General features: G+C 40.3%; 1 protein-coding gene across 1 annotated transcript in view; it reads right to left on the reverse strand.

The window, feature by feature from the left end:
* Nucleotides 1-3,567: 3,567 nt before the first annotated feature.
* Nucleotides 3,568-14,729, reverse strand: part of LOC147229209 (CUB and sushi domain-containing protein 3-like) — a 229,753-nt gene continuing 218,591 nt past the window's right edge. The window contains exons 64-70 of the mRNA XM_086156075.1: nt 10,506-10,685; nt 10,119-10,184; nt 7,722-7,880; nt 6,841-6,953; nt 6,093-6,180; nt 5,401-5,542; nt 3,568-4,692 (exon numbers count right to left, since the gene is read on the reverse strand). Coding sequence (XP_086012201.1) covers nt 4,533-4,692; nt 5,401-5,542; nt 6,093-6,180; nt 6,841-6,953; nt 7,722-7,880; nt 10,119-10,184; nt 10,506-10,685 — 908 coding nt within the window. The 3' untranslated portion in view covers nt 3,568-4,532. The remainder of the gene's footprint in view (nt 4,693-5,400; nt 5,543-6,092; nt 6,181-6,840; nt 6,954-7,721; nt 7,881-10,118; nt 10,185-10,505; nt 10,686-14,729) is intronic.

Below are 14,729 nucleotides of genomic sequence, written 5' to 3' on the forward strand. Positions count from 1 at the left end.
TGTTATTACATTTCCTAGAGAATAAAAAAAGTTGCAAGTGCATTTTGTAATAATCTTCTCAAAATGTAATAACTTATTACATAATGCGGCAACATTTATTACAAAATGCGTTGGGCCGGTTTATTACAAAATGCAGCTTTATTACAAAATGAAATGAAAAAGTTATTACATTTTGGACGTTTATTACGAAATGCACCGTTATTATAAAATGCGGCTCAACACGGCTCATTAGTGAATAAAAATGCTGTTAAAAGAGGCTTGTTAGTCAACCGACAATCGAACCCTTTACTACCCAAAGACCTGCAGAAGCTCACACATCTCATTAGGTTTTGAAACTTTCAGAGAGAAAACCTACCCCACTGACCCGACTTTGTCCGCTGTAACACACACACACACACACACACACAACGTTTTGAAGTTGGAAAAAGAGTGAGAACAGAGTTCTAGCCACAAGACTCACTCAGATCAATAAAAGTCTTTTATTTTATGCCGCTAAGAAAAAGTAGTGCGACATACAAAAAAAACCCAAGTGGTTCTTCCATCTATCACGCAACGTGTCAATAGCGCCGGGGCTGGCGATGTTGCCGGGTGTGATTTCACAGTACACATTCAGCCCCTTGATGAAAGTGGAGGAACGCCGCAGGGTATCTTAACATCAGAGGGAGCCAGGAACATCCCTTCATTGTAGCCTCGCATGCACCTCTGCAAATTGATTTTCTCCAGTAGGCACATGCCCACGCCACAAGACCACAAATGCTTTTATGAAAAGGACAGTGAAATCAGCTTACTGCGCTAACCTGCTCAGTCACCAGATCTGGACTGAGCGGTTGTAATGTGGCGACAAACTGTGGCGGAAACCCCCGCTGTAGCTCATCCAGGCTTCTCCGCGGCGGAGACCGGAAGCCCGTCGGAGGGACGCCGTTCTCGGAGAAACGCCGGGTTCACGTCGGTGTTTCGAAGGTTATACCGGAACGGCGCGAACGCCCGGCGCGATTCTGACGTCCGGGGCCTTGAACCGGCTTATATTACATCATTGCCCTTTAGGTGAAAACTGCTTGATGAAGCATCAAAGTAACTTCAATGGAAAATCCTTCTGGCAAATATTTCTAATCCATACACAAATCCCAGGCTTAGACTTTAAAGTATATGCTAAATCCAAGTCTGAAAACCAACCGCTTCCTGTCAGTCAATTCACGGGGTTTGATTTTTGTGAGGCTCGTTCACGATTTTTCCTTATTGAGTGTAATATCTGTCACCGTAGCTCGCCGATCATCTTTTCTTTGATTGCAGCGGTTTGCTTCATCCTCCTCCGTTGCATAATTTCCTGACAAGCTGTCACCTTCTTATGTACCACAGTCTGAAGCAGGCATTCACCTTTTTAATACAGCTGACAAAGTGATGGATGGTGAGCCATCATTTTGCTCTCTTTAAATTCCCTTATCTGAGGTTCATCCGACGTCACTGTTCGACACGCAATGACCTTGAATTAAAAAAAAAATATTTAGCAATCGCACATATCTAATACCCAAAATTAGACCGTTCATATCCCGGGCATTGCTATTGCACGAACTCAGCCGCCGTTTCGTTTCATGCTGCACGCCGTGCAAATTATTATTATTATTTTTAAGTCGCGTGCTGTCACAAAAAAAAAAAAAAAAAAAAAAAAAGAGTGAAATTGGAATAGAAGGAGATGAGGAAGCTTTGCGGCGGCAACTGGCGTGGCATGAGAAAACATTTGCAAGGCGGCTTGTTTTGAATGTGCGGTTCAAAAAAAAAAAAAACACGTGAAAGAATATCCAGTTACGCGAGGCGATATCGTGAATCGTTATTTTTGCTTTGATGCCGACGATCTTTAGCTATCCGGACCGTCTCTCGGAGATCAAATCGGTTCTTACGTTAAACCGTACAGGGTTTAACGGTCGGAGAGTTCATTACGAAATCCGTGGCGGTACTACAGAGAAGTAGCAGCCTGAATAATTCAGGTTTCCGCTAAGTGCGCTGCAAATACTCGGCTTGCTTTCCAATTACTACAGCAAAATAGAGAGATTCACCGATAAGGCTAAATCACAGGCTATTAACAAATGAGAAATCGCACCAATGGAGTTGATTATTGTGTATTTTATATATAAATTTAAGGATTTATACATTGCTGATAAAGAAAAAAAAAATATACAAAACCCTTTTGATCTTACATGACATTTACATGTGAAATTTTACACATTTTCAATAACTTACAAATGCTTTTTATTGCATAAAAAATATATCTCTTTACAAAACTTCTGTCTTATGTACATATTCATACACACCATTTTTGGGTGGGATAACAACAGTGTGGCACAACATTCTACTCTACTCTGGAGTCTAATTGGAGACTGACTGACTGACTTGCCCTCTAAAGTCTTTGCGAGATACATTTTTAGATTCTCATCCATAAGAAATATGACCTCTCAAAATATATTACATATTGATAACACAAGACATCTCGCCACAGAGTGGCATCAAGTATCAAGACTGTATAAATGTACAAAATGTAAAAGCAATGACGGGATTAAACAGAGCGGTACAAAGTACGATAGCGGTCGTCGCTGTTCTGGATCACCTTTTTCGCCAGCATGCACAGGTTTGAAACAACGAGCCGCTTCTCAGACGCACCCTTGCTTAGATGAACCATCGGAGTTGACATCGCTCGACTAAATCACTGCAATCCGGGCGGATAAATTACACTGATGTATGTAAGGGTTTTCTCTTAAGCCATAATGTTATATCTCTTTTAAAAACATATGCCCATACAGTATTCAAGGCACTGCAATGATGTCGATGACGGATGGATGAACGGACCGAAACGATATCGCAAAACTGATGTGGCTCATGTTTGTGCAATTTTTTTTGTCCCCCCCCCCCCCCCCCCCATGTTTATTATACATTTGTTGGCAGCAGCTTTTGTTTCTGTTAGACATTTAAGTCACCGTTTGTGTCAGTGCGGGCAAATTAAATCGTTCAGTGTCTCAGAACAGGAGTGGCGACGAAAGATTTGTCGGACCGAGGTTTCACCGTAGCTCGAAAACCGAATTGCCGACGATAGAATATGCGCGTGTTAGCCGTCAAAGAATTGGCCCGATTTGGACGGGGCGTGTTGTGGTACGTGGCCGTCGTGACGAAAAAAAATACATAAAATACAGAAAATTCTTTTCTCTCTGCAGGGCGCCGTCGAACATGTTTGCGGTTTTGGAAGCTCAAGCACTGGTAACCTAAAGCAGCCGTCTTTCCACGTATCGTTTTGTTCAAAACCTTCTTCCAACGCCCCTGAAACAACGCGACAAAGAACTCCTACTTTGAGATGCTCGATGCGTACAGATTTGGACGAAGGTTAATTCACTAGAGATGTTTGATTTGGAAAGTAAAGACTGAATAGAAAGGTCTTAATATAAAGGAACAATTAAAGATATCTGCTTTATGAAGTGTCTCAATAACTTAGGTAGACTGTTAAATAGATGATTTCATTGTGGCCCCACTTGACAACGCCGTAAAAAGTACTTCATCACTTGACCTGACTCACAGAGTAGTCTGTTTTTTTTTTTTTTTTTTTTTTTAATGCTCATAGGTTAAGACAAAGTGTCTGTCAAAAACAAATCTATTTCACACAACTTAATAATAAACTCTATATTGACTATATCGGTCATGAAGAGAGTTTTTTTTTTGTTTTTTTGTTTTTTTTGTTTTGCTTTTTCCAGAGAACCTGCACAGTAACAATAAAAGCCCTGGCTTTCCAAATTGAAATGGAAAACGTGTACTGCACTCCAGTCACTGAGTCCCTGGCCATATATATTTCATCCGGTGGAGGGACCATCCAATTAGGAGGTATAATTGACCGTATAATTTTGAAAAGACAACAGCACCAACAATAGTCAAACAGAGGCAGGTCCATTTTTTTTTTTTTTTTTTTTTAAAACCTCCAATCCACACACATCCCACGGCTTGTAAAATAGACTCTGAAAAACGCACCGTTCGACTCACAGTTGAGAGGCTTGTCATCTTCGTCAGAGAAAATACCCTCATCAGGTTCGATGCGAGACTAAGGCAAAAACACAACTGCGTCTAGATCTGGGCTTGAAACAAAACGTTAAATGTCTCATTTGGCATTGTGAAGAAACACCTCTGAAACTATACAATAGAGCATAATATACTCTATGAACTGTATAAACCAGAGGTTCTTTTACTCATAAACCTACACTCACAGAGTGTAAAGACCACTTCTCAACAATCTGCTGGAAGATCTAGAAAGTTGTGGAGCCTCATCTTCCTCCGTCTTCTTTTATTCCATACCTTCTGTACACGGTCCATTTGCCGGTGCCTAAGTGTTGCTGAAAGTGTGCTTTTTGTTTCTGCTCAATCCTGTGTGTGACCACCAGAAACAGGAAAATTATAAATATTTCTCTCTCTCTCTGTCTATATATATATATATATGTTCATGTTGGGCAAACAAAAGAGAAGTGGAGCTCCCTCTCTTTCCCCCCGTCGTCTGTCCGCAGATATCAAACCATGGTGCAGATGGTGTTGAGATTGGGGTCAAAGCGGACGACTTTTCCCTCAGCAGCTTTTGTATTTGTGTTGTACATAGGGTTCTCAAAAGTGGCCTGTCCATTGTTGTTCTCATGGACTGAACATCCTGTGTACTGCGCTTTATCTGTTTTCCTGGATGGAGGGAGGAGGGTGTGTGTTAGTTCACAGACAAAATGACAATTACCGTCTTCTTTTTTTTTTTTTTCCCCCCTCGCCCAGACCGGTACATTATCTTTGCGTGAAATGCCGCAGTAGCGTCGCAGGGCTGAGCGTTAATTATTGTTGCAAAGAGAAGTCGAAGGCTTCCGGTATTTATTTATTGATGTTTTTTTTTTTTTTTTTTTTTTTTTTTTTTAACGGCTGCAGTAATGAGCCTACACTGTTTGAGAAAGTCATCAGTTAATATCAAGATAAAATATACCTGGCTGTGCAACGTGCACACCTCCATCCCATTCCAAGTGATTGGGCATTAATGGCCGGCGTACGCTGTTGTCTAATGCGGTTTGTGGCGCTAACACGTTGAATAATCTTGCATCATGCTTTTGAAGCATCTCATAGAAATCTACTGTATCCAGTGAGGAAACACGCTGCAATAAAGCACACCGAGGAAGTGGGCCAGAGTGTACCGTCTTTTTATGAGGCGCAATTCCTTTGGCTAAAACTGTAGCAGCTTTTCAAAAATATAGATTTCTACAAGATCAAATATGTGGTAAACTTTTAAAACTCAGCCTGAGGTGTGATATTTCTTTCTATTTTTTTTCGGTCCTCACAAAGAAAGCAGACAGAAATAAACAATCATTGAGATTTTAATTGAACTCCCTGCCAGGATGGACTACATACCGCTGTTTGTAGAGATAAAACCCAAGTCCTGCAAAGATGAGGGCAAAGAAAGGCACAAGGATTGCGACAGCAACAGAACTGCTATTGGTGGAGGCGTTGGTTTCAGGGTCAGTGAGTGTAACATTCTCTCTCACGCTCAAACCTGAAAATAAAAACATTTTATTAGACTCTATAGCATACTTACCGAACACTTTATTGCACGGGAATGATAGATGTTAAGAGATATTAATAAACACTGAAGAGAAGCCGAATATAACGGCGCGGAGTTATGAGTATTCCGCCGTTAATGACGAAGACGATCTCGGTAACGACGAGCAGGAGACGCAACGGGCGGTTGATAAATAAGACAAACATAATGATCACACTGATAAAGACGGTTGCAAACTGAGCTAATCTCGTTAAAGACGACCACGAGACGATGAAAACCGCTACTTCGAGCGAGAAGACACGAATGGCGACGACGCGAAGGCCCGTAATAAACTTTGTGCAGAACGGCAGCTGAGTAGCACTCAGAGAGCGGTCTCTCTACCGCTTACAATTATTGCAAATTAGGAAGTTAATTAAGCCTCGCCAAAGAACTGTATGGCTTATCCAATTTGAACAAGTTGTTTTGGTGATAAAAGTATTAGATTGAGGTTTTTGTCTGTGTGGAAAGCAGAGAAGCTGCTCTTTATATCTGAAAAGCCACGTACCAAGTCTCTGCAGTCCAAACTGTCCATAGTCTTTACCCTCGATGTATCCTTGAAACACGTAGCTGCCGCCCTCCGGCTCAGCTGAAACCTAATTCCCAAAAAAAAAAAAAAAAAGAAAAAACAGAAAATTTTCAACTGTATCCACCGAAACAACGTGTTTATTTTGTAAATCTACCACCAAAATGTATTATCAGTATTATTATTATTATCATTCATTCTCCCCAAAGCTTTGTCATATTAAAAATAGCTCATCTATGTGCTATTAACTGTCAAGCATTGCTATTAAGTGGACCTTGAAGTTTATTCTAGAGGCTGGGGAAGCTTTCATTTCCAAGAAAAAAAAAAACAAAACAAAAACGTGTGCTTTCAGTGACTCCGGGTCCCCTGTCAGATGAGTGTCTGAGCCTCTTCATCAAATTGGCTGACAAAACCCTTTGGTGGTCGACAAAGAGCCCCTGGTGCAACTGATGCAAAGCCAATATAGAAATACACCCACAAAAATAGATAATGACTTTCCTTTGTCATCATGTTTACAAAATTAAAATGGGAGTTTTTTGCAATGTGACCACGCAAAGAGAGGCCAGACGTTTCATTTATTTAATTTTTTTCTCAAACCGAAGCAGTCGCAGGCCCAACCCCCCCCCTGCGAAAACACCCGTAAAAAAACCAAATCATCAAAACAAGTAGTCACGGCTCGTGATTATTCTTAAAGGATCACCAGCTACTTTGAATTCCTGTGTATACTCACAAATCCATCCATTGCCCAGGTCTCATCAGTAATCCTGCTCAAGGAGCTGTGGGCCAGTGCTCTCATCTGGTACAGCAGGAGCATTAACCGTGCCTCCTGGCGTTTATACACTCCTACAATGAAAAAGACAAGAGGCAAAAAGAAAAATGATGCAAATAAAGGGACGGGACAATTTAAGTGGGGTAGAATGATTAAAAAGAGAAAAAGAGGCCGAGGGGTTTACAGGGAGAATACAGAATAACCGCAATTACCACCTGGAATTCCAGTCGACTTCCAGTTTATATACGCAGAGTCCATAACGCGGATCTTTGAAGCAATTATATCAAAAGTAATAAGCGTGAGTTGTTTGACCCCGGCTGGGAAAAAATGCTCGGCGATGCAATTTTGAGGAATATAATGATCCATCCGAAAAGCGACCTTTTCATATGAACTGTCATCATACCATTTTTTTAGCTTTTTCCGCCGTTATCGTGGTTTTAAACCATCGCCGACGCGTTTCTTACGAGGAATCTCTGACCGTTTTCACTCGGGGCGGATGTTTACGGCGAAATCTGCGGAAATAACCCATCGACGCGCGTCGGACGGAGGACCGAAAGCGGCGCGCTCGCCCCGCCGGAAAAATGAAAAGGAGCGGAAAGAGGAGGAGAGCGGAGCGGTGACACTTGAACGGACAGTTTGTCAGCCAGTCGATGCAGACTAATACATCCGTCTTTAAAACCAATAGTTAATTTCCAGTCTCATGCATGAGATCATTTTGTGATTGACTGATTGACACGAGCCGCACTCGACATAAATGGAAGTGGCGCACAAAGGTAGCGGAGGAGGAGGAGGACGGCAGATGGGAAAGGAAGTAGAAGACAAATGATTTATAAATGACTCACCGGAGAGCAGAAACTCCACGCCGCTGTCGGTTAAAGTTACATTGACTTTCCCAGTCGTGGCATTAAAGCTCGCGACTGTCAATGTCATCGGCTGTTTCTGTCCCTTGTAATCGTACGAGCCTTTCCAGACGAAATCGGGAGCAAAGACATCATCTGGGACTTTTTTGGGAGAAATCGCAAAAAAATGATCCGGTCAAAAATGTTTCTATCCGTGTTTTGCAAAGTTATGCAAAAGAATCAAAAAGTCAAACATTTACAACTCCCTGTTATGTGTTTAGTACAACGTTGGTGGATTAGATATACAGCCCATTAAACTTATCAGACAGCTGGTAGCAATGTTTGTTTGTCCTTGGAATAACACCATCTTTCGAATATTGTTTGTCTATCTTAATTAATCATAATCCAAAATAATCCAAAACATCCAGGAACGATATGTGAATATACCCGTGGAACGCTAACTTGTATTTAAAAGACATGTATTATCATGTATTATCTAAGATTAATTAGTATCTGCCGGGAACTAAAAAATGATTTTATTAATACAACTACCAGCGTTCATCAAAAACAAAAGAAAAAGATCAATAATATGCAAAATAAAGATTTTGGAAAAAAAAAAAAAAAATTGAGAAAAGTCCTTTATTCTCATGAATTTGTGAGATAAAAATCATATTTTCTGGATCGGACCTTAATAAAAAAAAAAACCCAACAAAGCAAACCAAAAAAGACAAACAAAAAAAAAAAAATGGTGTCAAAAACGAAATAAAAAACTAGAAAAAAAAAAAATCAAGAAAAGTCCTTCATCTTTATGAATTTTTGAGATAAAAATCACATTTTCTGGATAGGACCTTAAAAAAAAACAAAACAAAAAAAAAAACGAACAAAACAAACCAAAAAAACAAACAAACAAAAAAAATGCATCAAACCACCACCAAAATTAAAACGAAATAAATAAATAAAATAAATAATTTAAAAAAAAAAACTATTTTGTGAAAGTATTTTTTTTCTCTTCTGCTGGTCATATACTGAATCGTTTCACTAGAATTGGATCAAACTTATCGCGCCCCCGGTGTTTGCTGATAAAAAGTATATTTGAATTTACAATTTACCTCGGCGTTGCGAGAGTCGAAACACCTTGACACACACCGTGCGTCAACGTCCAACGGGAAAAAGACCCGCTGATGTAAAACCCAAATTTCTCAATCCATTTTTTTTCCCCCAACAGGTTTGAGAAAATACATTTCTAAATTTAGTGAGTTTTGTTTCACTCCGTCACCACGTATTTCTGAATATTTTTTATGCGCATCCACAGCCGACGCGTCTTTTTATTTCTGTCCTTTCTCACCCAGGAGTTGTACAAATGTGGATTTCTATCTTAAGTTTTATGACACCCATATAACAATAAAATACAATTCCCACGGTAAACGTTCCTTGTGCCTTTTATGGACCCGTGGCGACTCTGCTCCACTGAGTCGAGGATTGGGGTTGACTCAGTTTACTCAGCACAGCAGGGATTTAGATCTTCATTACGACACGGCGACCTGCTCCGTCGCCCGTCCCTATCTAATGACTCGCTTGTCTTAAGAAGCGCGGGATGATCTATACTTGTTACTCTTGGGATACAAAGCGGCGGTAAAATGGTAGGTTACATCTAACTTGCTTTACGTTCATCAAAAAGCCTAAATTGCAATTTTGAATCAAAAAGAAATGTCAAAAAAACGTCCAATGAAGGATGTGACAGAGACATCCTTTTCATGTGAAATCTGCTCTGACGGGACGTCTAATAAACGCAAACCGCCCTCAGCTTTTATGGTACTTTTGCAAGGAATTTTGGGGTTCAGTGTCTTTTCCTTGGACGCTCCGGCGTGCAGGGGAGGGTCAGGGAGTTGAACCCCCAACTTTCTGCTTGGACGGCCACCAGCTCTCAAAATAAAAGCTGCAAACATTCATTTTGTTTAAAACGTGTTCAAATTTTTGAGTGATTACAATTGGTTGTTGTCTCCTCATCCTGCGATGCAGGATTAAGTCCTGTTTTGTGGACATAAATATAAATAATTTCATAAATACATAAATATAATTTTGATGCAATAAATGTTAAAAGGGGCTGGAGAGGATTTTTCAAAACAAACAAACAAACAAATAAAATACCACCGACAAAAACACTTGTATGATATGCTAACTGATCGTCTTTTGTTTTTAACATTTTAACATTTGTATGATCCTCCTGATCAATTGAACTTTAACAATGTTCGACATTTCCGGGAAGAATATTTGACTCTAGCTGAGGGAATTTTGACTTTATCAAGAAACGGGGGTTTCGAGTTCCGGATGGCGACACTGGAACGACAGACTCGGGACTGATAACTTGGTGATGAAAAAGTAGGGATCTTCAGAACTCACCGGTTACTTTAGGGCTCGGCGTCCCCGGAACAGGCTTGACAGTTTTCTCATGCGGTTTGGACCCGACTGCATGAAAACATAAAGACGTATATCATGAAGATCTACTGCGCGAGGGTGCTACGACTCAATCCTGTAAAAATAAACTTTTCGCGAGTTCGTCGGGATCTCGACGGGCTAATTTCCGACATAAATATTCACAAATCAAGACTGAACTGAATCGAGCCGTAGCGAAAAGGACGTCGACAGCACGGCTGCACACTGCGGCCCCTTTTTCCTCCACCCGCATTCCAAGTGCGAAAATCTTTCCCTTGAATATTTTATGGGGTCCCCTCTCCGCCGCCACGGTTCTCCATCATCTGCCCTAGCGGACCTCTGCGAGTCACGTACCCCTGCACACCGGCACCTTGCCAGTCCAGCTGCCATCCGAGCGGCAGACGCGATGCTCCGAACCCCCGGAAAGGAAAAATCCCGGCTGACAGGTGTACACCAGGGTGTAACCGTAGGAGGCCAGGTCCAGACCCATCACGTCGGCGTTGGCCGGGCTCCGCGGCTGCTTGCAGGAGTGAGCTGGGGGCGACGGCGAAAAGACAGAAAAATTAGGCCGCGCGTATTATTCCGAGAACCAGCGCTAGTTCTCGGGACGCACGGACGAGAAGACGATTAAAAATATGAGGATGGGTTGATGGGTGGGCGTACGTATATTGATACAGCTGAACATCAAATGGCGGATTTTATGGTACATTGCTAATTTGAGCCTGAACTCAGTTGTAAAACCATAACACTGAAAACTGAAAAGAATATATAATGACGACCGAATTGAGGACTAAATGACCGACTTAATTAAAAAAACAAAATGATTTGGTTTGATGCTTCAGCTGAGTTTTATACTATAGGGAACATTGGGGATGTTTTAAAGGGGAACATAAGGATCTTTGCAGCAATTTTTCACATAAAATAGACATAAAAAAAGAATTTATGTAAATCACCAGCTGAAACACCGATCGGTTAAATATGCAGACAGAAAAGCGTAGAGAATAATGTGAGAATAGCAAAATAATTTTGCAGCTTATGAGTGAAAGAATACCCTGCCAGCATCCAAATTGTAGACAGCTGCAAGCAAGTCACAGTAACAAATTGGTACTTCATGGTATTTTAATGACATTAGTGGCAATCGGCTGTGAAAAGGATGCCAGGATAAAACCCAGTTTCTCGACGCAAGAAGAGGAAGATGTCACTTCTGAATATATCACCTTACCGGTCTTTGAGCTCATGACGTTGTTCTTAATGTGCATGTAAAGCTGGGACGACTGGAACAGCCGACCCAACGAGCTCCGGTCGGCGGTGGAATTCGATAAATAAATCTGAGATAAAATAAACTTTATTGATCCCCATAGGGGGAAATTCCTTTGTCACACCAGCATAACAGTTAAAATGTCAAAAAAAAAAAAAGAAATAAATATTAATATAAATATAAATCAAAAAGCAGAACATAGCAAGACAAAAAAAAAAAATTAATCAGTGTGTTTTAGATGTTTGGTTTTCTGAAAAGAAGCAAACGAGAATTACGTCCAATGCTCCGGTCCTGGAAATACTGCGGAAAAGTTCAGAAACTGGAATAAATAAACAATGAAATAACTTCTCTCTCTCTCTCTCTCTCGCGCTGTCTGAGCGTGAGTCAGTGCAGCCCACTTAAAATGACAAATTGTCTGCACAAGTCTTGGATAGTGGTGGAGTTTGCAGACCATGGCGAGTGAAGACGTGTACAAGGCAGATGTCACAACGCTCGTCAAATTCTGTTGAGACCGCCTTGTTTATCGACACGGGGACTTTACATCTGAGAACGGCACGGGCTAGTTTTTTTTTTTCTCTCATGTAACATGTGATGCTCATTCAGAATTGCAGACAAAGAAAGAGACAGGATGTGATGATTTGATAAAGACAGAAAAGAAAGATAGCGGCAGACTCCCACAGTGCTTTAATGATAGAGCCGATAGATCGGCTAAAAAAAATGCGCCGGCGGATCAAAGTTAGCGGGACGGCGTTAACTTTTTCGGATCGACACGACTTTAAAAAGACTTTTGAATTTGCACTGAAGCCTTCACGTTAGAACGGCGATGTCAAACTCATTTTCAGCGAGGGCCACGTCAGCGGAACGGTTGGCCTCAAAGGGCCACATGGAACGGTAACGAAACGCAACCACATGTAATGCAAAATAAATGCAACTACTTCTAATGTTACATAACTGCATTTCGTTCGAATCCTAAATGTTACACAGGCATTTGCATAGAGGTTTACCGGTTGCTCTGTTAAAACATAAATACTTTTGAATTATTAGGTTAAGAGACTGATCAAACTATCCAAGTGAATAAAGAAAAATACCATCCGCTCAAAACCGTCAACTTTTCTCTTCTTTAGGGATCGTTTGCATTTTTCGCTTCCACTTGTTGAAAATGGAATTGATGTGCATCCAATGGCGGGATCCCGCCACTTTGCACGTAACATGATCGGCAAGAATTGTGGGAATTGTTGTTTATGGTCAATGCACGTGATTGACTTATTTATTTTAAGACAATCAGACCTTTTAAGATGTTTTCGCGGGCCTTGAGTTTGACATATGTGCTTTAGAAGATTTTAAAAGCCCGAGGTGGGAATATCCGCAGCCAGAACACCGAGTCTACGCATTTGTTCATCCAATTTTAGAGTAACTACATGCAAAGACCAGCGTGCGCAAGTTTCGCCGAGCGCTAAAATCTCATTATTTTCTTTGACTTGTCTTGACATTCAGAGATGCGTTCAAGTGCTGAACGTTAAAGTGTAATAAACATCGCGTGCACATTCACACGCGAGCATTTATCTGATGAGAAGTTAACCTGATTATGACTTAGTGATATTAAACTCTGACTTTCCTCCATTTCATTGATTACACCTTTTGTGTTGATAATCCCTCAAAGTTTTTTCCCTTAGCGAGCAATACCAGATTGGTCGGCTTCAACTTTAAATCCATTTAAGTGGCTTCACAGTAACTGAAGAGCATTTAATCATAGAGAAAGGTATTTTAGAGGATTTATGACTTTGTTTTTCTCAAGGGTCATACAAAAGAAACACATATTGGAATACATATATAACAACAATATTCCCGCCATGTATTTACATCGAGACGGTGAATTGGCGCTGAGTGTAAAAAAATGAGTAAATACGAAATAAGACAAAAACAATGCTATATATTAACACAGTGAACATTCACCCACAGTTTGGTTTAAATGGCAAATATCTGGATATTTCTTTGATTATGTTTTGTATTTTCATACAAAATATTCTGCCTTCTATCTAAACATGAATGAAGAGCAAATAAATAATGGAGATAGTATGCATGATATTGTATTTTAAGTGTAATACTACCATGAAAACAGTGAATGACTTCTTTTTTCATGCTATAATGAATTGCTATATATATTATATATGCTATATTATAATAGAAAAAAGGAAAAAACACGCACATCCGCTACCCAGTTAGGTCAAAAAAACACATATCTCTGGTAAGCATCCGAGGAAGAGCCTGTGTTTACTTGAAACGTCATTTTTGTACTATATTTAAAATAAATTATCTTTATTTTTGGAGCGCTTTTGGTGTGTGGCTTTTTTTCCAAATCTCTATATAGTTTATTATACCGGCATGTTACCTCATTTTGACATTGAGATAAATCCAATAAATCCAAATATATTTTATCATGTGTCATTTAACATCAGCCAATGTATGGTAATCTCAGAATAATGGAAAAATCTTTTATCGATGAATATATTGAACGCGCAATAGAATTGAAGGTTCCTCTGACAAAAAAGTTTCTCTATTCTAATTGTTGCGGGAGCAGTGATCAGTGGATGAGGGCGGGGGGGGGAAATCGATATATTTTTCCGAGACGCCGCAGGTGATGGATGAGCGCCAGAGAGCAGCTGCTGCAGGGCTGCAGCCTCAGCAGAGGAACACAAACCTGGCAAACAAAAGTGCATCTGCTGGACACGGAGCATATCAGGAAAGTTAAGAGCTGACAAATGCAATACCTTTAAATGCAATCCAGCTGGTGATGGTGTGTTTACAAGCTCGCAGCAATACAAAGAGGGTTATACAGTACAATATATACCAAATTCAAGTCACCTGGTAAAGGTTTCTCCTTTATTCCACACCTAGCAGTGAATGACACCGTACAGAATCACCAAATATTGGTTTATTTGAGATATTTGCCAACAAGGATGTGATGTAATTTGATTTATGATCAGGCAATGGTGCCCTAGTTTGATTTCATGTCTGTAGCGGGTTTGAAATGTTGGTAGTTATTTGGATAATTTGCTTTCATTCAAGTAGACCCTGGGATATTCAGAAATTTGGGGAAAACTGGGTATTTTTTTTCTCTTTTTTGGGCTTGTATTTTTTAGAAGCTCTTCAAAAGTTGTTTTTGAAGGATTTCATTTAGAAGTACTGGATTCACAGGAGGGAGTATCTCGTGGTTATGCAGTTATTTTTCAACAGTCAATATTTAACAAAATCAGTCATCCAGAGTTCGCTTGTCAGAAATTTGGAATTTTCTCATCAAGGATCACAAACTTCAGACAAGT

This window comes from Fistularia commersonii, chromosome 11 (assembly GCF_037954325.1).
Source record: "Fistularia commersonii isolate RoL2024-O1a breed Wild chromosome 11, RoL_Fcom_v1.0, whole genome shotgun sequence".
NCBI classification, from domain to species: domain Eukaryota; kingdom Metazoa; phylum Chordata; class Actinopteri; order Syngnathiformes; family Fistulariidae; genus Fistularia; species Fistularia commersonii.